A 26,525-nucleotide genomic window follows, 5' to 3' on the forward strand; every position below is an offset into this window, starting at 1 on the left:
CACATATCGCAAACACTAAAAATGTCACAAATAAACTGCTGTGTATGTCTACATTTCCGTAATTTGTAATAGACCTTAGAATAATATTGAGCTGCAGCTTTTGAACCTAAAAAATGTAATTAAAAACTCCACCAAATAAAAAAAACCCTGCAAAATCCTGTGAACGACTCCAGCTATTATCCTGAGCTGTGCCTTTGTTCTCTGCAGTTTTTTCAATCTACAAAATATTTTCTAAAGAGGTGGAAGTCTTTAAAAGCACCAAAAAATATTATCCAATTTTAGCAGGGTACGCATCGCTACCTCCTGGGAAATCCTCTCCTTCCTGACATGGGTACACCAGTATTGGTGCAGTGCATTGCTGGGGAATCCATCATCCTGGAGCACCACTCATCATTGTCCTCTCATCACTAGGCGCTGGGCTGTGAGGGGTTAATGAGTGCAGCAGGATACTCAATGGCAAGAGGAGGATGTGTGAGAGATGAGGCAATAGGTGCAGTCCTAAGAAAATCGATGAGAGTTCTAGGCAGGGCTGCATCTCTACAAGGAACAGGTCCCAAAGTGATGAGGAAATGAGGCAGCACTTCTCTAGATAGGAACTAGTGACTGATGAGAGGTGTTCCTAAATATTGTAGCCAAATGGCAGTGTGAAGTCAGGTATGAAACAATGTTTCCCTGCCTTAGGCAAACACAGCCCAGCCCAGCCCAGGGATGCCCAGCTGTAGCCATACCCTGCTGCAAGTGCCCACCCCCTGTCAATCATGAGAGGACACAACCTGTAAGCACCCTGCCAGCATGCACTGTGCTCTGATCAGCTGCTGCAAGGACCAATTGTTCCTACCCTGAGAGAAGAGGGACACATCATCCTGTCCCTGCTCCCCTCCTCCAAATCCCTGGAGTAGCAATTAGAGTGCCCTGCTTCATATGGAACGATCCATTGTCTGTACCAGGTTCAGGCTGACAGCAGTGCCTGCTGCTGCTGCTGCTGCTCTGGATTAAAGTGTGGCAGGGTGGGTGCAGGGCACCTAGTGGGTTAAGCCAGCGTTCCTCCTCTCTGCTGGGTCTGCCTGCTCAGGAATGATGCGAGCTTTGGGGAATCCAAGTTGCTGGCTCATCTGCTGGCTCCCTGTCTTATGTTAGGAGGGAGCATCTTCCTAGAGATCAGACACCAGGCACGGATACTATGGACTGATTGCTTGCCCAGCAGCATGGAGTTTACAGTGGGCATCATCTGCATTATTGTCTGCCTGCAGCCAGGTAAGAGGAACATTTTCTGGTCCTGGGGTGATAGGGAAGTGTTGGGTAGTGGATATATTTCTATAGAACAGTGACATGGTGGGGATGAGGGAAGCATAAGTTTGAAACCCCTGTCAAAGTAGGTCAGTGATCTGGGGTGTGTATGCGGTTCTCCTTTTTCTATGAAAAGCCTCCTCTTCTAGCTCGGAGTGTCTGTGACATTGCATAGTCTTGAATGCTTCATGTACACCATACAATGTGTAGTTACCAGCTTTGGCTTTCTTGGGTCAGTTGCAGGGTTCGGTGTGGACCCCTCCCTACAGATTGACATCCTAGAGGAGCTCCAGCTGGGGGAGACCACTCCTGGAGTACAGCAGGTTCAAGGACTCCACAACAGAAGCAAAGCCTTCCTTTTCAAAGGTATTTCCTAATGTATTGTGTAAAGCGCACATTCACCTGCTCCACTGTTGGGGCCTCTGTGTCCTTGTGTGTGTGCATGGCTTGCGCTGTCCTTTGTCTGTCCCCTCAGCATACACTAATGCAATGCTTTATTAATGATCATTAAGCAGCAGGAGACAGGGACCTCCTTTTTCTCAGGGTTATCCTTTCATCCGAGCCATGGGCATGACACGATACAACTTGCGTGTTTATTAGTGCAATGTGCTTCTCAGATACTTTATTGCAAAGGGCTGGACAATAGATGCAACATATATGCTGATATACGATCATCAAAGTTGGGATAATCCATGGAAAATATTAAATCTCGCATCCTAAACATAAGAGAAAAGATTTCAGTTTTCACTTTTTAACCAATACGTTATGACCCATAATGAACTTGCACAATAATTGATCGGTCAACTGGACTAAAATGACCGAATACATTCAACGGACATCTTTGAGACTTTTATAAGAGGCAAAGAACATGATTTCAATTATATCTTCTTAGTAATCTTATTTATATAATCCATCATTTACTCAGATGGTTCATTGACCTATGAGTTTGGGATGAACATTATTTGCATTATTCGGACTTATTAGTTTATAGGACACTTAGACCATTCAAAATAGTTTACCACATTAACCATCACTTTTAACCAAAAAATGAACCTCTACGTCTATCTCAAAGGCTAGTAATATTTTATCATGTATTAAATTGTCCAGTAATGACAGCTTTGTCTGATCCAACAACTGGTTTCTACCGACTTTCCAATTAGACGATACGTGATTCTCTGCTGAGCTGTGCTGCACAGATCATCCGCCTAAACTACAAGCTTTTCCCACTCAAGTGTCAGTGCTCTTTTGCAACCGCTTGCTTTTTTACTGATTGATGGCCCCTTAATTAATGTACAGCAGGACCGAGGCTGGCAGATGGTTGATTTGAGTCTAGGGAAGCAATGAATAATAAGGCACACTAGCCTGATCAGGGAGATTAATGCTGCCGGGAACCTGTGACTTATGGTACAAACCAAATTGGTTTGTGAAAGTTGGATGGCTCTATTTTATGTGCATGAGAGATGGGGCGCTTGGGGAACACTGCAGCTCAAGCCTTGGGTTGGTTGAAGGCTTATGTTGCAGAATAAAAGAATAAATTCTAATTAACAACAAGCAAAAATCGAGAACAACCTGCAAGTAATGCTAAATAAATATTAGATTTTTTTTGTTGTTGTTGGATTTCACCTGGTACTCTAAAAATTACCATCCAAAAATAACTTAAGTCATATTCTCATTTTTTCACAGTTACATTTTTCATACCTGCCGGTATGGTTACCAAGAGAAAATCTATAATATATTGGTTTTACTGGTGTCTACATGACAGCTGTGTATTAAAACTCTAACTGCGAAAGATAGAGCATATGAAACATCTTTAGATTCTATTACATTAATTAATATACATGTCAGTATTATAACCATGGTCAATATCCACATAATGTATTGGTTAGACTTCAAGCTAACTTAAAACAAAATTTAGAATCTATTTCAGGAATCAGGTAAAATATTGCATTTGCTATTACTATCCCGTTTTTTACATTAAAAAGAATATTTGAGCAGAATATGACCTACAGTGGCTTGCAAAAATTTTTACCAATTTTTCGTGTTTTGCTACCTTGCAACCTGGAATTTCACAGTTTTTTTTAAGGTTTGCATCAGTTCATGTAAAGAACATGCCTACAACTGTGAACATTTTTTTTTTCTTTTTATTGCAAAGCAAACAACAATAGGTCTAATTAAAAAAAACTTCAGTATGCATAACTATTCACCCCCCTAAAGTCAGTACTCTGTGGAGCCTCCTTTTGCAGCAATTACAGCTGCAGGTCGCTTTGAATAAGTCTGTATGGGCTTTCCACATTTTACCACTGGGATTTTTGTCCATTCCTCAAGGCAAAACTGCTCCAGCCCCTTCAATTTAAATGGTTTTGTCTGGTGAACAGCAATCTTCAAGTCTGAACAGATTCTCAATTGGATTTAGGGGGGTGAGTTATCTCTCTGCTTCCATTGGCCCAATGCCATGCAATGGGGACAAGGTGTATCCCCTACATCTAGAGCAGTGTTTCCTAAACTCTAGTGATCCAGCTAGCAACATATCATGTGTTCAGGATTTTCTTAGTATTGAACAGGTGAGAACCTGCAGCAATTTCTGATGCCTTAATAATAATTCCATCACATTTGCAATACTAAGGAAATCCTGAAAACATGATCTGTTGGAGGCCGTAAGGTCTGGAGTTTGGGAAACACTGACTTAGAATAAAGAAGGTTTAAACATAATCACACATGCAGATTCTTTACTGTAAGAGCAGTGAGAGTAAGGAATGGGCGTGATAACATGACTTACAAGCACTGGCGACATTGCCGCCTCTATCTATACCTCTATATATGCCATTCACGGCTTCTTTCCCTCACTGCATTGATCCTCTGAAGTTGAGTGTATGCGTTCCTGTCTCAGAGAGGTGTACTGCACATGATCAGAAGTGCAGATCAACTAGTCAAAGCTGTCATTACATATGATAGACGGACTTCCGAAATACTTTTTCTAAAGACCTATTTATGTGTTATGAGGCACTGACTCGTGTCACAGGTAGTGGTCGCTGTGTGTTCTCCCCAGGTTGTGCATGGAGACGAATAAAGTCCATAGGTGTGCATGGCAGTCACGGATTTCTGGTCTGGGTTTTCCATGTGGCTGAAAGCCACATGTTTGTTTGTTAAAAAGCCTGCAGTAAGGGGTATGGGTGTGTCAGGTGTCAGGTGCAACGTTAGTGTCAGTCTGGTGTGTGCTGTTGTGTAAAGCAGGGGCCTGCAGAGCATTGGCTGTGTGTGAAGCAGCACAGGCCAGCAGAACCAGCATCTATGGCAGCTGAATAGCTTGGCACTCACTGTGTACACAGCGATGCAAGTCGTCCATGGTAACTGGTCTCGGATGTGGACAGTCCTGTGCTCGAAGATGAACCGGAGGTGGATGTCCTGTGCCTGAAAGAGGACTGGCAAGGGTAATGATTGCAAACAGGTGGATATGGTGCCCGGCTACTATCCGGAGGATATCCTGGGCTGTGTACGGCTGTGTGAGTAAAGAGTCTGTGATACAACGGTGCAGGACACCCACGGGAACTAGTCAGAGGAGGACTGGCATGTGTAGTGTCTTCAATATGTGAAGCTGTGTTTGGAGACTGTAATATGGTGTGCGGTCACCCCACGGATGCTGAACAAGGAGAGGTTCGGCATGTTTAGGGACTGCAATCTAAAAGCCATATGATGTGCAGTGCTACGAAATGGGCAATGAGACGAGATGCAGCTGTGTGTATTGAACTTTGATGACATTTGCTATAAAATGCTATGCACCATTATGTGTGAAGTAGCACGTTAAAGAGACTTTTGTGTTTGAACTTTGTGATTCACTGCCTCTTCACTGCGTACAGTGCTACTGCAGCATTACAGTGTATAAGTAACAACTCTGCTGGCATCACTACATGGCCTCCCATCCCTCACACACCATCTTACTCACTGCTCCATGTCATGTTGTGTTCTGTCTGTTGCCGGCTTCATGTTCTGTGCCTCTGCTCCCTTGCTTGCTTCCTGGCTGTGTGCATAGGAGGGCAGCGCCAGAACTCTCTGGTTCTTATGGAATCAGGGTGCACCTGTCTAATGTGTTCCTGACCAATTACCAAGAGGCCTCCAGTATTTAGGGCAGCTCCACCCTGTGGACTGGGCCTGTGCAAACTGTCAAGCTCACGCCCTGACTGGTGGGCGTGAGCCAGGGGGTTTGTGGACTCACTGTGCCCCACACCAGACTACCCTGGAAGGGGCGTGACTAGGACAGCTGCCTTGGTTTTCACTGGAGCCTCTGATGGTGAGGTCAGGCTTGTGTGGCAAGCAGCTGCCAGGTGCCACTCCAGGGCAGTGTCTGGCTGTGGCTGCTGATCCCACTTGGGAGACAAAAACACTAGGACAGGTGCGGGCGACAGGCAGGACTGGCAGATGAGCACTGCTGAAACTTGGAAAAGTAGGCAAGCAGGCATGGCTGAAACACAGGGCAAGCAGGCACTGCTGAGACACAGGGCATGCAGGCATGGCTGAGACACAGGGCAAGCAGGCACGGCTGAGACACAGGGCAAGCAGGCACGGCTGAGACACAGGGCCGGCAGGCACAGCAGAGACACAGGGCAGGCACGGCAGAGACACAGGGCAGGCAGGCACAGCAGAGACAGAGGACAGAGAGACAGAGGACTGGCAGGCATGGCAGAGACACAGGGCTGGCAGGAATGGCAGAGACACAGGGCTGGCAGGAATGGCAGAGACACAGGGCTGGCAGGAATGGCAGAGACACAGGTCAGGCAGGCACAGCAGAGACACAGGGCAGGCAGGTACAGCAGAGAATAAATAGGTAGAAGTGGTGTATGAATTAGGTAGGATCCTGTACACACAGCGGGGCGAGTGCAGGTACTGGTTCTGATAGGAAGGAATGGTGTATGGAGGAACAGGTAGGATCCTGTTCACACAGCAGGTGCATGTACTGGTTCTGATAAGAAGGAACGGTGTATGGAGAAACAGGTAGAGACTTGTTCACACAGGTGGAGAACCACAAGGCTGCGGAGAAGAGCTGTAGAGCAGCAAGAGGTTCTGCAGAAGCAGGAACTAAGCAGACCTGAACCGCAAGGTATATGGAGAAGAGCTGCAGCAAGAGGTTCAGCAGCAGCGGGGCCTAAGCAGAACAGAACCACAAGGTAAATGGAGAGGAACTGCAGCAAGAGGTTCTGCAGTAACAGGAACAAAGCAGAGCTGAACCGCAAGGTATGCGGAGAAGAGCTGCAGCAAGAGGTTCTGCATTAGCAGGAGCAAAGCAGAGCTGAAAGAGAACAGAACTGCAGGAGTGGAGCCCAGGCAAAGAGAGAGGACACAAGGAAAGACACTACAGGGAAAGAAGCCACAGACAAGGAGACAGGGAGACAGAGAGGACATAGTTCAGACAAGGTAATGGAACGAGACAAGGCACAAGAACAAAGAGACAGGGACCAGGATATTCTGTCTCCTGGAGGGCGAACAGACCAAAACAAGGCAAAGCAAGGACACATACACTGAGACCAGGATATACAGCCTCCTGGAGGGCAGACAAACAAGATCAAGGCAAGGCAAGAAGAAAAGCCTCCAGAGAAGGCAAAACACAGAGCAATGCCTGGCAACTCAGAAGCTAGACACTAACTGATTTTAGACATTGCACAGGCCCAGTCCACAGGGTGGAGCTGCCCTAAATACTGGAGGCCTCTTGGTAATTGGTTAGGAACACATTAGACAGGTGCACCCTGATTCCATAAGAACCAGAGAGTTCTGGCGCCGCCCCCTATGAACACAGTCAGGAAGCAAGCAGAGAGCAGAGGCACTGAACATGAAGCCGGCAACAGACAGAACACAACATGACATGGAGCAGTGAGTAAGATGGTGTGTGAGGGATGGGAGGCCATGTTGTGATGCCAGCAGAGTTGTTACAGTATAATGTAATACAGGGACTGATAGGCAGGGTGTTTATATATGCAGACACAACTGCAGGTGGTACTTGGGGCACGGGGGACCTGAGAGGTGCCCTTTAACCCCTTCCTGACCTGTGACACAGCGTATGCGTCATGAAAGTCGGTGCCAATCCGACCTGTGATGCATATGCTGCGTCACAGAATGATCGCGTTCCTGCAGATTGGGTGAAAGAGTTATCTCAAATGTCACCCAACCTGCAGGGACAGTGGGAGTGGTACTTCAGCCCAGAGGAGTGGCTTTGCCCCCACGTGGCTACGATCGCTCTGATTGGCTGTTGAAAGTGAAACAGCCAATTAGAGCAATTTGTAATATTTCACCTATGAAACTTGTTGAAATATTACAATCCAGCCATGGCCGATGCTGCAATATCATAGGCCGATGCTGCAATATCATTGGCCATGGTTGGAGACCCCGATCTGCCCCCACCACGACTGACGGCGGCGATCTGCAGCCGCCGTCAGTGTTTCCTACCCCTCTGTCCTGTCCTCCGTGCCCTCCTCTCCCCTCCGCCCCCCCGCTGTCCGATCCCACCCCCCATACATACTGAGTCCTGGTGTCCCTCCGTCTTCTCCTATGGGTGCCGCCATCTTCCAAAATGCCGGCCGGCAGATTCATTCCAGATTCCCCCCCCTTTATCACCACCCTAGGTTGGAAACATAATAAAATAAAGAAAATATATATTTTTTTATTTTTCCACTAGGGTTAGGGTTAGAATTAGGGTTATTGTTGAAATTAGGGTTAGGGTTAGGATTGCAATTAGGGTTAGGGTTAAAATTAGGGTTAGAATTAGCGTTAAGGTTGCAATTAGGGTTAGGGTTGCAATTAGAGTTAGGGTTAGAATTAGGGTTAGGGTTGCAATTAGGGTTAGGGTTAGAATTAAGGTTGCAATTAGGGTTAGAATTAGGGTTGCAATTAGGGTTAGGGTTGCAATTAGGGTTAGGGTTGCAATTAGGGTTAGGGTTGGAATTAGGATTAGGGTTGCAATTAGGGTTAGGGTTAGAATTAGGCTATGTGCACACGGTGCCGATTGGCCGCTGCGGATTTGTGACAGTTTTCCATCACGTTTACAGTACCATGTAAATCTATGGAAAACCAAATACGCTGTGGTCATGGTGCGGAAAATACCGCGTGGAAACGCTGCTTTGTATTTTTCACAGCATGTCAATTCTTTGTGCGGATTCCGCAGCGTTTTACACCTGTTACTCAATAGGAATCCGCAGGTGAAATCCGCACAAAAAACACTGGAAATCCGCGGTAAATCCGCAAGTAAAATACAGTGCGTTTTACCTGTGGATTTTTCAAAAACGGTGCGGAAAAATCTGCACACGAATCCGCAACGTGGGCACATAGCCTTAGGGTTAGGGTTGGAACTAGAGTTAGGGTTGGAATTAAGGTTAGTGTTTGAATTAGGGTTAGGGGTGTGTTGGGGTTAGGGTTAAGCTTGGGGTTAGGTTTATGGTTAGGGTTGGGATTAGGGTTAGGGGTGTGTTGGGGTTAGGGTTGTGGTTAGGGTTAGGGTTGGGATTAGGGTTAGGGGTGTGTTGGGGATAGAGTTGTGGTTAGTGGTGTGTTGGGGTTAGGGTTGGGATTAGGGTTAGGGGCATGTTGGGGTTAGTGTTGGAGTTAGAATTGAGGAGTTTCCACTGTTTAGGCACATCAGGAGGTCTCCAAACACTACATGGCGCCATCATTGACTCCAGCCAATCTTGCATTCAAAAAGTCAAATGGTGCTCCCTCCCTTCCAAGCTCTGCCATGTTCCCAAACAGTGGTTTACCCAAACATATGGGGCATAATCGTACTCAGGATAAATTGCACAACAACTTTGGGGGTCTAATTTCTCCTGCTACACTTAGAAAAATAAAAAATGGGGGCTAACAATTATTTTTGTGGGAAAAAAAAATATTTTTTATTTTCACGGCTCTGCGTTATAAAATTCTGTGAAGCACTTGGGGGTTCAAAGTGCTCACTACGCATCTAGATAACTTCCTTGGGGGTCTAGTTTCCAAAATGGGGTCACTTGTGGGGGGTTTCTGCTGTTTAAGCACATCAGGGGCTCTGCAAACAAAACATGGCACTCGCAGACCATTCCATCAAAGTTTGCATTTCAAAACGTCACTACTTCCCTTCCGAGCCCCAACGTGTGCCCAAACATTGGTTCCCCCCCCACATATGGGGTATCAGCGTACTCAGGACAAACTGGACAACAACATTTGGAGGTGGTCCCTAAATAAAAATGGTTTTGTAACTTTTGTTGTAAAAATGAGAAATCGCTGGTCAAATTTTAACCCTTATAACTTCCTAGCAAAAAAAAATGTTGTTTCCAAAATTGTGCTGATGTAAAGTAGATATGTGGGAAATGTTATTTATTAACTATTATGTGTCACATAACTCTCTGGTTTAACAGAATAAAAATTCAAAGATTGAAAATTGCGAAATTTTCAAAATTTTCGCTAAATTTCCATTTTTTTATCACAAATAAATGCAAAAATTATAGACCTAAATTTACCACTAACATGAAGCCCAATATGTCATGAAAAAACAGTATCAGAATCGCTAGGATCCGTTGAAACGTTCTTGAGCTATTACCTAGGGACACTGGTGAGAATTGCAAAAAACGGCCAGGTCATTAAGGTCAAAATAGGCTGGGTCATGAAGGGGTTAAGTTGGCTAAGGAACTGGGTGGTTAACCTAGGACAAGGAGTGTCCATGTGTAAAAAAACTACTACTGATTGTAAATAACAGATTCCGTGTTCAACTACAATAAATAAATTGCTTGACAAGAAACACTTTGATATAGTGCAGTGTACAATATAGGTCTCATTTACACACCTGGGAAAAGTTCCCACGCTCGAGTTCATATGAGTTCATCCAGCAGAGGGCGCATCACCGCAACTCAAGGTAACTACAGGACATTCCCCTGCACTCCATTCATTCACAAAATTAGAAGCTAGAAGCTGGCACAACGTGATCGGCTCTGCTACATAGCAGCGATCATCAGATCAGATCGCTGCTATGCAGCAGAAATGCAGGTGTGCTATGAGCGCTGACCACAGGGTGGCGCTCACAGCTCCCGGGGATCAGTAACCATAGAGGTCTCAAGGACCTCTATGGTTACTCTGTAGAAGCATCACCGACCCCCGATCATGTGACGGGGGTCGGCGATGTGCTCATTTCCGGCCTCTCGGCAGGAAGCGCTGGTTAAATGCCGCTGTCTGCGTTTGACAGCGGCATTTAACTAGTTAATAGCGGCGGGTGAATCGCGATTTCACCCGCCGCTATTGCAGGCACATGTGAGCTGTTCTCACCGCCGGAGCCCTGCATCAAAGTGGGGTATCTGACCTCGGACGTACTATCCCGTCCGAGGTCAGAAAGGGGTTAAACGAGGGGTACCAACAATTTTGACCACGTGTGTAACATTTTTGTAACTTTTAGGCTTTTTCACGCAGTCTCACTCAGCTCTTCCAAAACGGGCGGATCTAATGAGGATGGGGCTCAATTAATCCATGAAATAGACTGATTAATTAAGAAGGGTGCACCTCTTAATGAATCGGGCGCATCTGACTCCTGCATTCCTCCTCATGACTGGTGTGAAGAATGCCGATCTTGGTGATTTGAGGACAAAATATTTACCATTCATGATGCTCTGTATCATGTTTTCTTTGTCCCCTAATGATCTCTGTACATCCCAATATTATTTGATGATGTCTCATACCAAATGAATTATTATGGGCTCTGATTGGCCACAGCCGTCAAGAGATATGGCATCATCAAAATCTGCCACAAATGGGTTTGTTGTTGATTTTGACATCATTTGAGCGGGTGCTAGTGGTCCCTGCTTGCTCGTTCTTGCCATGGCTCGGTTTGGAGATTCGATATGCTGACCTGTTGTTGTATGGTCAGTTCCCCTGTCTGCTGAGCTATTGCCTTTTCTTCTCTGTCCAAATGCTGATGATTCCACTTGTCTTTGTTGCCCCTTCATTGTTTGTTCCTCTCCAGGTGTTTTCCATATTCCTGTTTTGGTCTGCCCTATTGTGTACTGGGGAGTGTTCTTCAGGATACAGTGGAGTCAACTCCTATACAGTTCCCTCACCAGAACTATTTTACTTAGTTATGTGGGTAATTGAACCAGACAATAGAAAACATTCAAAACATTATACAGACATTTGGCCAGAAGGCTGAACCTTTGTGCTGTACAGCTTGGCACCCAAACAATCTGTACCTACTGCATTTTCTATAAATCTACCTAATGGCATGCCTGTCTAAACCAGCCCCTTGTTATTTGTTTACATCCTGGAAACTAGTTTGATTATATAAATGTAACCTATGGGATAGCCTGCGGCTCAGCACAGCAGTTTACAATCTTACAAACAATTACTCCTATTCTCCAACCAAACATCCCTCTTCCATCCCAATGTGACCTCAATGAACTCAAAGTAATAGCCCATCCTCTCCCAATGTGACCTCAATGAACTCAAAGGAATAGTCCATCCTCAATTATATTGAAAACACCCCAAAAGTTAACCATCTGTGCCGGCTAATTAGCCATGAATAAAGTCTATCAAAGTTGAACAACTGTCACGTACTATAATGTTCCCCAGAAACTCTCTCTCCTGAAGCAAAAGGAAGTTCAAGTTTGCTTTGGAGTCCGTTGAGTTCTGTGTCGGCAAATAGGTGTGGATTAGGATTCTTTGTTTCTTAACTAACAGGAAACATGGCAAAAAATCCGAAGCTGGAAGCTGATTTTGGCAATAAATGTGGCCTGAACAGTCAAATTGCCTAACTAACTACAGGATATATCTCAGCCTTAAGTCTTTTTGCACCACAATGTAGTGTGGTGCATGCATGGTTACCTACTGCAGTGGCGCAGTCGGCCTTAATGTTCTTACCAACCCTGGTCTGCTCCAGACAAACAATCCGTGAATACGGACCAATGTGGAGGCCACTCCTACAGGTGAGCGGCACCGTTGATGCTTGTAGTTTAACTCTTCAGCGGTGACCAACACCTCTCACGCTAGGTCCCAGCCTTTTCCATCTCTTAGCAGTGTTCCTGGAAGAAATCTCCTCACACCTGGACAGGTTCTGGTCACGGACAAGATCAGGTCCAATCTGCTGCTGCCCTTGTCTTGGTGAGGTGCTTCCACGATAGGATGTTGTCAGATTTCTCTCCAGCACATCCTTTCCCTGATCTCATTAGCTCCTCTTCCTGTGTTTCACATCAGTCACGTTATAATCCAAACTGTGACATTTTACAAGCATCTCACAGACTTTGAGCAATGCTTAGGCAAAAGTGACATCTTTTGACCTAACAGCAACATTACTGTAGAGAAACAAATCTATTTGCAACATTTACATTGTTATACTGGTGGAGATACATGCATACATAATTATACCACTCTGGAGAGTCGACACACATCTCACATTATCACATTCTGGGTTGGGTTTTATACGTTGACCCCGCACTGCACTTCCTTGCTGACGATACCTCTAGGTGGACTTGGGTTTAGGAGTTCCAGCCCTTCAGCTAAGAGGTTTACCTTGCATGTTAAACACAAGTTAAATTCATGTAGTTAGTCTGTTTGTTTTCCTTCCCAGGTCCTCTTCTTTTCTCCTCGTTAGGTTTCTGGAACATTATACTTGTTCCATTTACTTTTTGCTCTACTTACCTTTCCCTCTTTACTCTATATGAGCATGTTTTCATTTTCTCACCCTTGGCTTTCGTAGCTTCCTGCACACTTTCATCTCCTCTTGTTGGCAGTCTGTTGCGCCCTCCCTTTTGGTCACTCATGAGGTACAAGAAACCCCCTGAAGACCTTTTAGGTAACCAGGTCTGAGGTTTTTTTTTTAGTTGTGAGGCTAGGGTCTTTCTAGTCTTTACAGGGACCAGTTGGGTGTGGGTGCGGTGTCTCCATGTAGTAGGTCTTCCTTTTTCTGTTACCCGTAAATTATGGCATTTACATTCATAACAGTTCTCTCCTTACAATGCGCACGAACAGTGCACTTTTTGTCAGCGCTTGTCACTTCACATCAGAGCCGGCGAGAGAGTGCATTAGCACTGTAACCTGAAAAGAATATTGCAAATTGACAAGACCCTACTAAGCAACATTTGGAATTGACAACCGACATATGCTCAGTAGAGCAGGGACTAACCTTGCCTAAGAAAATGGATGTCACGGATGACGCTTGGTTTCAGGGTCTCCGCAGTCTGTGCCCCCTGATGACTCATTTGAGTATGAACTGGGATTCCTAAATGAAGCATCATCATATGGAAGTTGTAAAAAATAAGTAAAGCAGTTAGATAGCATAGTGCGAGAATGATAGGAACTTTTAGGTAAAAGTATTTTAGAAAAAAGATTATCGCATTTTTCAGACTATAAGACACCCTTTTTTCTCCAAATTTGCGAGGAAAATGGGGGTGCATTCTATAGTCTGAATATAGCTTATCGGGGGCGGCTGCAGTTTAGCAGAGTTACAGAAGGCAGGGTTGACGTCAGGTTGTTGTTAAGTCACCAAGAAAGGAGGACCAGGATGCGGCGGAGGAAGATGAGGTGGTGGATGATGAAGGAAGCAACCCAACCTAGGAAGTTGTCTTGCAGAGCAAGGCCAGCAGCACTAGGGGGAAGGGATTGGCAGCACAGAAAGAGGTAGGCAGTGGCAATGGGGTGACTGGAGGCATCAGTAGCACCAAAACAGGCAAGAAGAAGCAATCAATGGGGTGACCAGAGGGAGAAGGTGTGTAACTGTCTGCAGAGCACCAACACGGAGGAGGAATAGGAGCTGGTTGCTAGCGCAACAGAGGCCAGTGCCCACACATGCTTTGTCCCATTTCTCCTACATGGATAGGCTGATGAGGGGATTGAGGAGAAAGAGATGGAAGAGAAGGAGATGGCAAGTAGCCATTGTGATGGAGACAGGGAATTGTTCATTGTAGGGAGCTTGGCACATATGGCCGACTTCATGTACTGCTGCTAGTGTTGAGCATTCCGATACCGCAAGTATCGGGTATCGGCCGATATTTGCTGTATCGGAATTCCGATACCGAGATCCGATACTTTTGTGGTATCGGGTATCGGTATCGAAACAACATTAATGTAAAAATGTGTAAAAGAGAGAATTAAAATAAAAAATATTGCTATACTCACCTCTCCGACGCAGCCTGCACCTTACCGAGGGAAGCGGCAGCGTTCTTTGTTTAAAATTCGCGCTTTTCTTTCCTTACGTGAAGTCCCGGCTTTGTGATTGGTTGCGTCGCAGTCACATGGGCGACGCAACCAATCACAGCAAGCCGTGACGTAATTTCAGGTCCTTAAGGATTTTAAAATTACGTCCCGGCTTTGTGATTGGTTGCGTCGCAGTCACATGGGTGACGCAACCAATCACAAGCCGTGACGTCACGGGAGGCTGGACACGCGCGCATTTTAAAATGCGCGCTTGTCCAGCCTCCCGTGACGTCCCGGCTTGTGATTGGTTGCGTCGCGATCAACCAATCACAAGCCGGGAGGCTGGACAAGCGCGCATTTTAAAATGCGCGCGTGTCCAGCCTCCCGGCTTGTGATTGGTTGACCGCGAAGCAACCAATCACAAGCCGGGACGTCACGGGAGGTTGGACAAGCGGGCATTTTAAAATGCGCGCGTGTCCAGCCTCCCGGCTTGTGATTGGTTGACCGCGACGCAACTAATCACAAAGCCGGGACGTAATTTTAAAATCCTGAAGGACCTGAAATTACGTCACGGCTTGCTGTGATTGGTTGCGTCGCCCATGTGACTGCGACGCAACCAATCACAACGCCGGAACGTAATTTTAAAATCCTGAAGGACCTGAAATTACGTCACGGCTTGCTGTGATTGGTTGCGTCCCGGCCACATGGGCGGCACGCGACCAATCACAAGCCGGGACTTCACGTAAAGGAAAGAAAAGCGCAAATTTTAAACAAAGAACGCTGCCGCTTCCCTCGGTAAGGTGCAGGCTGCGTCGGAGAGGTGAGTATAGCAATATTTTTTATTTTAATTCTTTCTTTTACACATTAATATGGTTCCCAGGGCCTGAAGGAGAGTTTCCTCTCCTTCAGACCCTGGGAACCATCAGGGATACCGTCCGATAGATGAGTCCCATTGACTTGTATTGGTATCGGGTATCGGTATCGGATTGGATCCGATACTTTGCCGGTATCGGCCGATACTTTCCGATACCGATACTTTCAAGTATCGGACGGTATCGCTCAACACTAACTGCTGCCCTTCACGTTACATTCATCTTGGCCAAAAAAAGAGTACTGGTCATTCAGCCTGCTAGACCCAATCTACAAGGAGAATCTTGCATCTCTCCTTTTTAAAGCAAAGAGGTCCGTTAAAATGGTGCTATACCAGAAGGGCATTGTGGAAAATATGTTGAAAAAACTTCCCATCAGACAACGCTAGCGGCAGGGGGAAAGTTTCCTTGCCCAACCAAGGAGAGGCGAGGGAGACAAACACCAGGTACAGAAGAGGCAGGGGTACACTGTCAAAGGCCTGGAACAATTTCATGACACCCTCCCAGCATCCAGGCCCTGATGATTGGGCATTTTTGATAAGTAGTGAAATGCTTTTAAAGCTGGTCAAGCAATACTTGGCTGACAAACCCAGCATACTCCCTAATTCCTATGTAACCTTCAATTATTGGGTCTCAAAGCTGGACGCCTGGCATGAGCGGTCCCTCTACGCCTTGGAGATGTTTTGCTGTCCTGCCGCTAGCATCTTGTCTGAGAGGGTTTTTAGTGTCACCTGGAGAGTCATAACAGACAGTCACTTTTGGCTGTCAACAGGAAATGCTGATAGGCTCACTCTGATAAAAATGAACAATATTTGAATGAGGCACTACATTTAGTGCCTTCAAGGGTGTGTGGATGACTCTGCTTGTACATTTTGACAGGCTTTGCACTTAGTGTATAGGAGTACCACTACATGACAATTTGAACAGAATGTGTGTGAGGCCCTCCTTTATGTCTAATGCAGGGTGTATCTGATTCTCTCTTCCATCTAATTTTTTGTCAGTTCTTGCTTCCTTCATACAGTACAGATCAAAAGTTTGGACACACCTTCTCATTTAAAGATTTTCCTGTACTTTCATGACTATGAAAATTGTAAATTCACACTGAAGGCATCAAAACTATGAATTAACACATGTGGAATTATATACTTAACAAAAAAGCGTGAAACAACTGAAAATATGTCTTATATTCTAGGTTCTTCAAAGTAGCCACCTTTTGCTTTGATGACAGCTTTGCATACTCTTGGCATTCTCTTGATGAGCTTCAAGAGGTAGTCACTGATCTTCCAACAATCTTGAAGGAGTTCCCAGAGATGCTTAGCACTTGTTGGCCCATTTGCCTTCACTCCAGCTCACCACAAACCGTCTCGATTGGGTTCAGGTCTGATGACTGTGGAGGCCAGGTTATCTGGTGTAGCACCCCATCACTCTCCTTCTTGGTCAAATAGCCCTTACACAGCCTGGAGGTGTGTTTGGGGTCATTGTCCTGTTGAAAAATAAATGATGGTCCAACTAAACGCAAACCGGATGGAATAGCACGCCGCTGCAAGATGCTGTGGTAGCCATGCTGGATCAGTATGCTGTTGTGAAATTGGATTTTGGGCTCCCCCGGTGGCCACTGGTGGAATTGAGCTTGTGTGCATCTTCCCCTCTGTTCACCTGTTCCCATCAGGATGTGGGAGTCGCTATTTAACCTTGCTCCTCTGTCACTTCCATGCCGGTCAACATTGTAATCAGAAGCCTTTCTGTGCATGTTCCTGCTACCAGACAACTTCCAGCTAAGTCGGACTTTTGTCCTTGTTTGTTTTTTGCATTTTGTTCCAGTTCACAGCTGCAGTTTCGTTTCTGTGTCTGGAAAGCTCTTGTGATCTGAAATTGCCACTCTGATGTTATGAGTTAATACTAGAGTCTTAAAGTAATTTCAGGATGGTGTATTGATAGGGTTTTCAGCTGACCATGAAAGTACCCTTTCTGTCTTCCTGCTATCTAGTAAGCGGACCTCGATTTTGCTAAACCTATTTTCATACTACGTTTGTCATTTTCATCTTAAATCACCGCCAATATATGTGGGGGCCTCTGTCTGCCTTTCGGGGAAATTTCTCTAGAGGTGAGCCAGGACTATATTTTCCTCTGCCAGGATTAGTTAGTCCTCCGGCCGGCGCTGGGCGTCTAGGGATAAAACGCAGGCTACGCTACCCGGCTACTGTTAGTTGTGCGGCAGGTTTAGTTCATGGTCAGTTTAAGTTTCCATCCTTCCAAGAGCTAGTTCCTATGTATGCTGGGCTATGTTCTCTTGCCATTGAGAACCATAACAGTTTGACCGGCCCACAAAGGGTTAAATTAATTGGCAGAGAAAGGAGAGAAAAAAGAAGTCTGCTGAAAAATTTTTTTTTTTTTTTTTTTTTCCTTCAGTTCTGAGTGTGCTTTCAATTGAATCACTTGCAAGTCTGCCTATATTGCAGCCTTCCTCTCTCTCTCTCCTTCTAATCCTGGAATGGCTCTGTGTTCACCTGTTTAAAATGGATATTCAGAGTTTAGCTGCAGGTTTGAATAATCTCACCACGAAAGTTCAAAATTTACAAGATTTTGTTGTTCATGTTCCTATATCTGAACCTAGAATTCCTTTGCCTGAATTTTTCTCGGGGAATAGATCTTGCTTTCAAAATTTCAAAAATAATTGCAAGTTGTTTTTGTCCCTGAAATCTCGCTCTGCTGGAGATCCTGCTCAGCAGGTCAGGATTGTGATTTCCTTGCTCCGGGGCGACCCTCAGGATTGGGCTTTTGCATTGGCTCCAGGGGATCCTGCGTTGCTCAGTGTGGATGCGTTTTTTCTGGCCTTGGGGTTGCTTTATGAGGAACCTCATTTAGAGCTTCAGGCGAAAAAAGCCTTGATGTCCCTATCTCAGGGGCAAGATGAAGTTGAAATATACTGCCAAAAATTCCGTAAATGGTCTGTGCTTACTCAGTGGAATGAGTGCGCCCTGGCGGCGAATTTCAGAGAGGGTCTCTCTGATGCCGTTAAGGATGTTATGGTGGGGTTCCCTGTGCCTGCGGGTCTGAATGAGTCCATGACAATGGCTATCCAGATCGATAGACGTCTGCGGGAGCGCAAACCTGTGCACCATTTGGCGGTGTCTACTGAGAAGACGCCAGAGAATATGCAATGTGATAGAATTCTGTCCAGAAGCGAACGGCAGAATTTTAGACGAAAAAATGGGTTGTGCTTCTATTGCGGTGATTCAACTCATGTTATATCAGCATGCTCTAAGCGTACTAAGAAGCTTGATAAGTCTGTTTCAATTGGCACTTTTCAGTCTAAGTTTATTCTATCTGTGACCCTGATTTGTTCTTTATCATCTATTACCGCGGATGCCTATGTCGACTCTGGCGCCGCTTTGAGTCTTATGGATTGGTCCTTTGCCAAACGCTGTGGGTATGATTTAGAGCCTCTTGAAACTCCTATACCTCTGAAGGGGATTGACTCCACCCCATTGGCTAGTAATAAACCACAATACTGGACACAAGTAACTATGCGAATTAATCCGGATCATCAGGAGATTATTCGCTTTCTTGTGCTGTATAATCTACATGATGTGTTGGTGCTTGGATTGCCATGGCTGCAATCTCATAACCCAGTCCTCGACTGGAACGCTATGTCTGTGTTAAGCTGGGGATGTAAGGGGATGCATGGGGACGTACCTTTGGTTTCCATTTCGTCATCTATTCCCTCTGAGATTCCTGAATTCTTGTCTGACTATCGTGACGTTTTTGAAGAACCTAAGCTTGGTTCATTACCTCCGCACCGGGAGTGCGATTGTGCCATAGATTTGATTCCGGGTAGTAAATACCCTAAGGGTCGTTTATTTAATCTGTCTGTGCCTGAACATGCTGCTATGCGAGAATATATAAAGGAGTCCTTGGAAAAGGGACATATTCGTCCTTCGTCATCTCCCTTAGGAGCCGGTTTTTTCTTTGTGTCTAAGAAAGATGGCTCTTTGAGGCCGTGTATTGATTATCGGCTTTTGAATAAAATCACGGTTAAATATCAATATCCGTTGCCACTGCTGACTGATTTGTTTGCTCGCATAAAGGGGGCCAAGTGGTTCTCTAAGATAGATCTCCGTGGGGCGTATAATTTGGTGCGAATTAAGCAGGGGGATGAGTGGAAAACCGCATTTAATACGCCCGAGGGCCACTTTGAGTATTTGGTGATGCCTTTTGGCCTTTCAAATGCCCCTTCAGTCTTTCAGTCCTTTATGCATGACATTTTCCGTGATTATTTGGATAAATTTATGATCGTGTATCTGGATGATATTCTGATTTTTTCGGATGACTGGGACTCTCATGTCCAGCAGGTCAGGAGGGTTTTTCAGGTTTTGCGGTCTAATTCCTTGTGTGTGAAGGGTTCTAAGTGCGTTTTTGGGGTTCAAAAGATTTCCTTCTTGGGATACATTTTTTCCCCCTCTTCCATCGAGATGGATCCTGTCAAGGTTCGGGCTATTTGTGATTGGACGCAACCCTCTTCTCTTAAGAGTCTTCAGAAATTTTTGGGCTTTGCTAACTTTTATCGTCGATTTATTGCTGGTTTTTCTGATGTTGTTAAACCATTGACTGATTTGACTAAGAAGGGTGCTGATGTTGCTGATTGGTCCCCTGCTGCTGTGGAGGCCTTTCGGGAGCTTAAGCGCCGCTTTTCTTCCGCCCCTGTGTTGCGTCAGCCTGATGTTGCTCTTCCTTTTCAGGTTGAGGTCGACGCTTCTGAAATCGGAGCTGGGGCGGTTTTGTCGCAAAGAAGTTCCGACTGCTCCGTGATGAAACCTTGTGCTTTTTTTTCTCGTAAATTTTCGCCCGCCGAGCGGAATTATGATATTGGGAATCGGGAGCTTTTGGCCATGAAGTGGGCTTTTGAGGAGTGGCGTCATTGGCTTGAGGGGGCTAGACATCAGGTGGTGGTATTGACCGACCACAAAAATTTTATTTATCTTGAGTCCGCCAGACGCCTGAATCCTAGACAGGCGCGCTGGTCGTTGTTTTTCTCTCGGTTTAATTTTGTGGTGTCATACCTACCGGGTTCTAAGAATGTTAAGGCGGATGCCCTTTCTAGGAGTTTTGAGCCTGACTCCCCTGGTAATTCTGAACCTACAGGTATCCTTAAGGATGGAGTGATATTGTCTGCCGTTTCTCCAGACCTGCGGCGGGCCTTGCAGGATTTTCAGGCGGATAGACCTGATCGTTGCCCACCTGGTAGACTGTTTGTTCCTGATGATTGGACCAGTAAAGTCATTTCTGAGGTTCATTCTTCTGCGTTGGCAGGTCATCCTGGAATCTTTGGTACCAGGGATTTGGTGGCAAGGTCCTTCTGGTGGCCTTCCCTGTCACGAGATGTACGAGGCTTTGTGCAGTCTTGTGACGTTTGTGCTCGGGCCAAGCCTTGTTGTTCTCGGGCTAGTGGATTGTTGTTGCCCTTGCCTATCCCGAAGAGGCCTTGGACGCACATCTCGATGGATTTTATTTCGGATCTTCCTGTTTCTCAGAAGATGTCTGTCATCTGGGTGGTGTGTGACCGTTTCTCTAAGATGGTCCATTTGGTTCCCCTGCCTAAGTTGCCTTCTTCTTCCGAGTTGGTTCCTCTGTTTTTTCAAAATGTGGTTCGTTTGCATGGTATTCCGGAGAATATCGTTTCTGACAAAGGAACCCAATTCGTGTCTAGATTTTGGCGGGCATTCTGTGCTAGGATGGGCATAGATTTGTCTTTCTCGTCTGCTTTCCATCCTCAGACTAATGGCCAGACCGAGCGGACGAATCAGACTTTGGAGACATATTTGAGGTGTTTTGTGTCTGCAGATCAGGATGATTGGGTTGCTTTTTTGCCTTTAGCGGAGTTTGCCCTCAATAATCGGGCCAGCTCTGCCACCTTGGTGTCTCCTTTTTTCTGCAATTCGGGGTTTCATCCTCGATTTTCCTCCGGTCAGGTGGAATCTTCGGATTGTCCTGGAGTGGATGCTGTGGTGGAGAGGTTGCATCAGATTTGGGGGCAGGTGGTGGACAATTTGAAGTTGTCCCAGGAGAAGACTCAGCTTTTTGCCAACCGCCGGCGTCGGGTTGGTCCTCGGCTTTGTGTCGGGGACTTGGTGTGGTTGTCTTCTCGTTTTGTCCCTATGAGGGTTTCTTCTCCTAAGTTTAAGCCTCGGTTCATCGGCCCGTACAAGATATTGGAGATTCTTAACCCTGTGTCCTTCCGTTTGGACCTCCCTGCATCTTTTTCTATTCATAATGTTTTTCATCGGTCATTGTTGCGCAGGTATGAGGTACCGGTTGTGCCTTCCGTTGAGCCTCCTGCTCCGGTGTTGGTTGAGGGCGAGTTGGAGTACGTTGTGGAAAAAATCTTGGACTCCCGTGTTTCCAGACGGAAACTCCAGTATCTGGTCAAATGGAAGGGATACGGTCAGGAGGATAATTCTTGGGTGACTGCCTCTGATGTTCATGCCTCCGATCTGGTCCGTGCCTTTCATAGGGCTCATCCTGATCGCCCTGGTGGTTCTGGTGAGGGTTCGGTGCCCCCTCCTTGAGGGGGGGGTACTGTTGTGAAATTGGATTTTGGGCTCCCCCGGTGGCCACTGGTGGAATTGAGCTTGTGTGCATCTTCCCCTCTGTTCACCTGTTCCCATCAGGATGTGGGAGTCGCTATTTAACCTTGCTCCTCTGTCACTTCCATGCCGGTCAACATTGTAATCAGAAGCCTTTCTGTGCATGTTCCTGCTACCAGACAACTTCCAGCTAAGTCGGACTTTTGTCCTTGTTTGTTTTTTGCATTTTGTTCCAGTTCACAGCTGCAGTTTCGTTTCTGTGTCTGGAAAGCTCTTGTGATCTGAAATTGCCACTCTGATGTTATGAGTTAATACTAGAGTCTTAAAGTAATTTCAGGATGGTGTATTGATAGGGTTTTCAGCTTACCATGAAAGTACCCTTTCTGTCTTCCTGCTATCTAGTAAGCGGACCTCGATTTTGCTAAACCTATTTTCATACTACGTTTGTCATTTTCATCTTAAATCACCGCCAATATATGTGGGGGCCTCTGTCTGCCTTTCGGGGAAATTTCTCTAGAGGTGAGCCAGGACTATATTTTCCTCTGCCAGGATTAGTTAGTCCTCCGGCCGGCGCTGGGCGTCTAGGGATAAAACGCAGGCTACGCTACCCGGCTACTGTTAGTTGTGCGGCAGGTTTAGTTCATGGTCAGTTTAAGTTTCCATCCTTCCAAGAGCTAGTTCCTATGTATGCTGGGCTATGTTCTCTTGCCATTGAGAACCATAACAGTATGCCTTCAATTTTGAATAAATTCCCAACAGCGTCAGCTGCAAAGCACCCCCACACCATCACACCTCTTCCTCCATGCTTCACGGTGGGAACCAGGCATGTAGAGTCCATCCGTTCACCTTTTCTGCGTCGCACAAAGACACGGTGGCTGGAACCAAAGATCTCGAATTTGGACTCATCAGACGAAAGCACAGATTTCCACTGGTCTAATGTCCATTCCTTGTGTTCTTTAGCCCAAACAAGTCTCTTCTGCTTGTTGCCTGTCCTTAGCAGTGGTTTCCTAGCAGCTATTTTACCTATTTTACCATGAAGTCCTGCTGCACAAAGTCTCCTCTTAACAGTTGTTGTAGAGATGTGTCTTCTGCTAGAACTCTGTGTGGCATTGACCTGGTCTCTAATCTGAGCTGCTGTTAACCTGCGATTTCTGAGGCTGGTGACTTGGATAAACTTATCCTCAGAAGCAGAGGTGACTCTTGATCTTCCTTTCCTGGGGCGGTCCTTATGTGAGCCAATTTCTTTCTAGCGCTTGATGGTTTTTGCAACTGCACTTGGGGACACTTTCAAAGTTTTCCCAATTTTTTGGGACCTTCATTTCTTAAAGTAATGATGGCCACTCGTTTTTCTTTACTTACTTTTTTCTTGCCATAATACAAACTCTAACAGTCTGTTCAGTAGGACTATTAGCTGTGTATACACCAGACTTCTGCTCAACACAACTGATGGTCCCAACCCCATTTATAATGCAAGAAATCCCACTTATTAAACCTGACAGGGCACACCTGTGAAGTGAAAACCATTCCCGGTGACTACCACTTGAAGTTCATCAAGAGAATGCCAAGCGTGTGCAAAGCAGTCATCAAAGCAAAAGGTGGCTACTTTGAAGAACCTAGAATATAAGATATATTTTCAGTAGTTTCACACTTTTTTGTTAAGTATATAATTCCACATGTGTTAATTCATAGTTTTGATGCCTTCAGTGTGAATTTACAATTTTCATAGTCATGAAAATACAGAAAAATCTTTAAATGAGAAGGTGTGTCCAAACTTTTGGCCTGTACTGTATGTGACACTGAAATTGCTCGGATTTCCCATTGATTCTCATTATACTCATTACTCCAAACGAGCATCCGAGCATTAGAAATTGCTCAGTTAGAATAACAAGCATCCGAAAATTTTAGTGCTCGCTCATCCCTGCTGTTTACAAAGCTTCTTGGAAACAAGCCCGCAAATAATGCACCTTGTGAATACCTGACATACTCCTGTCTGAGGCTTGATAAGGGAGAATATGCTATGCACATGCAACAGTGCTTATTGGCCATTAGGAGAAAAAAGAAAGGTGCGTTCCTTATGACCATAAGTGCCCTATGAGAAACCATGGTCATTCATATATGCAATATGTGCAATATGTTGTGCACAATGGGGTCTTATAGGAGAATTTATAAATGCAGTCAAATCAAATAAATCTGCTGGTTTCTTCAAATTTTGACATCTAATGGATTAGTAAGTTCTGTCTTCAATGAAGTTCCTTATATAAGATGTAATATCATATCGTACAGCCTGGACCAGCAACCATCACTAGATAATGAAGTAGTAGCAACACAATTTAAGAACTGTGGTTTCTTATCAGGTTTTTCCTCCAAAGTGCACCCCACCACCTTGTTACAATTCCGCTCCATTCACTTGATTGGATCAGTATTGCACTTATCTGAGAGTGACATTGTGCATGAGAAATGAAAAAGGAAACTCTATCTCATGCTTTTCAGGTATGCTGGGATCTTAGCAATAAACCATAACATGCTTCAATGTGAATACACTTTTAAAGCATTGATATAAACATTTCAAATTATTTGGCAGCTACAACATTAATGGACTGGATATATGGCAGAGACCAAGAACAATGTTTATGGGAACTGACTTACCACTAGAGGTTTCTTTATAGTACATTTTCTTGATTGTTTGAACTCCATGGAGTTTTGCAAATTCTCAACAACCCTTGTCCAATGACCACGTTGGTAGTCTGTTGTCCCTACAAATCATCTCCTAGCTGCATCCCTGGTGCATTCTGTTGGCATCATGCATTGTACCAGCGATACTGGCAGGTTGGAGGAGGTTTGCAGGTCTCTGGTCATTTGGCCATGGATTACCAATGTGTCTGCTGGATCATGGTCCTGGTAATATTTTCGCTCTATTTCTCTTAGTAGCAGTGTTCCGGTTTCAGTCCTTCTGGTCCTAGCAATAGCACATGCTGCAGTATGAGAAAGGAAATTGGATTTGTATCTTGTATTGCTGATTCAGTTCATTAAAAACTTGGGAAGCCGCCAGTACTTGATTTCTTAAAACAGGGATGTATTTCTTTCATTTTGTGTCCTGGTGCTATTGTAAAGCGTATAGCAGAAATACTGTACGACTTCCATTAGTCTCATACAGTAAAGTTGTATTTAATACTCCTGTATAGAATTTATTCATTGATGCGACGTACTGTTTAGTTCATCTGCTCATTCATGTTTAGTCTTAGCACAGAATACTATGCAGCTCGATTTATTAGTGACCATCATACTACATGTAAGTAGCCATGTCTTAAGTGCTTTGTCACTCATCGTTAATTAATATTGTGATACCTCAATTCATTATCAAACCTCATATGTCTTAGTAATGAAAGTAGTGCAGGTCTGTTACACTAATGGGATGACGTATGGGCTGTGTTATTAGGCAAATGCCATTATAGCATGACACATGTGGCAAATGTGGACTGCCAAACATCTAATTTGTCAATGACTTGTATAGTTTCCAGCTTCTGAAGGACGTGTTCAAACAGTTTAGGTTTCATGGCTCATAACTAGAAAATTAATACTACCCTTTTTGGATCCAATCGTGATTTTGGCTAGGAAAAAAAACTGCATTATGGGAGCAAAGCCTTCTGCTTGTTTTAGGTGGCAATAATGTAGCCATAGAGCCTTAGAGATTGCATTTCATGTCATTGGAGCCTCGAGAGGTGGTGTAGGCATATTGACTTTTGCATAGATGCTAAATTGCAGCCACACTACGGTCTAAGGTTGTTTCCACAATCAGCTTTTGCTGAGTTTTTGACGCTGCTTATTTCACTGAGCAAAAAAATGCCTCATCTTACAGTTCCAGTAAAGTTGATGGGATTTATAGACATCCTATACTCGCTGTGGTTTTCTGTAACTCAGTATAAATTGACCTGCGGTGTGTGTTTGAAATCTATAGCTTGTCAATGTCTCTTGCAAGTACGCTGAGGTTTATATGCGGATTTTACAAATAGAATTGCATCAGAAGGAGAAACGCATAAAAAACGCATATAATCTGCACATGAAGCTTTGTCAAAGCCAAATACCAGGAAATCTAAAAAATTGCAGCTTTATTTAAAACATGACATAGCAAAGAGAAACAAAAACAAAAGCATAAAAAATGCAATAAAAAAAACAAAAGTAGCCTAATTTACCAATACATGCAGAAAATCTGCAACCTCAAAATCTCACCATCTTGTGTTCATAGCCTTACGCCACTTGGTTTACAAATAAAAAAAATCACCAGATACTCAATGTATGTGTGTAGCATTAGGCTATGTTCCCATGACAAGCTTTTGGTGAGTGTTTGATGCAGTGTATTTTTGCAGTGTCAAAAATGCAGCATCTTCCTGTTCCAGCAAAGTGGATGGGGTTTATTGAAATCTCATACCCACTCTGCTTTTTTTTACTCACCGTAAAGTGACCTGCCGTGCATGTTTCACATCCACAATATGTCAATTTCTCTTTCTGGTATGTAAAGTTTTCTGTGCGCACTTTTAGGCCTCTTTCACATATCCGTGTCTCCGGTATGTGTGGTGACAGTTTTCACATGTACCAGAGACATTTACACACATAGACCCATTCAAGTGAATGGGTCTGTGCATATAATAATAATAATAATAATAATAAT

General features: G+C 44.8%; 1 protein-coding gene across 1 annotated transcript in view; it reads left to right on the top strand.

Moving 5' to 3' along the window:
• Positions 1-349: 349 nt before the first annotated feature.
• Positions 350-26,525, top strand: part of NELL2 (neural EGFL like 2) — a 473,414-nt gene continuing 447,238 nt past the window's right edge. Inside the window, exons 1-2 of the mRNA XM_077265133.1 lie at positions 350-1,254; positions 1,525-1,653. Of these exons, the coding sequence (XP_077121248.1) occupies positions 1,131-1,254; positions 1,525-1,653 (253 nt within the window). The 5' untranslated portion in view covers positions 350-1,130. The remainder of the gene's footprint in view (positions 1,255-1,524; positions 1,654-26,525) is intronic.

This window comes from Ranitomeya variabilis, chromosome 5 (genome assembly GCF_051348905.1).
Source record: "Ranitomeya variabilis isolate aRanVar5 chromosome 5, aRanVar5.hap1, whole genome shotgun sequence".
Lineage (NCBI taxonomy): Eukaryota > Metazoa > Chordata > Amphibia > Anura > Dendrobatidae > Ranitomeya > Ranitomeya variabilis.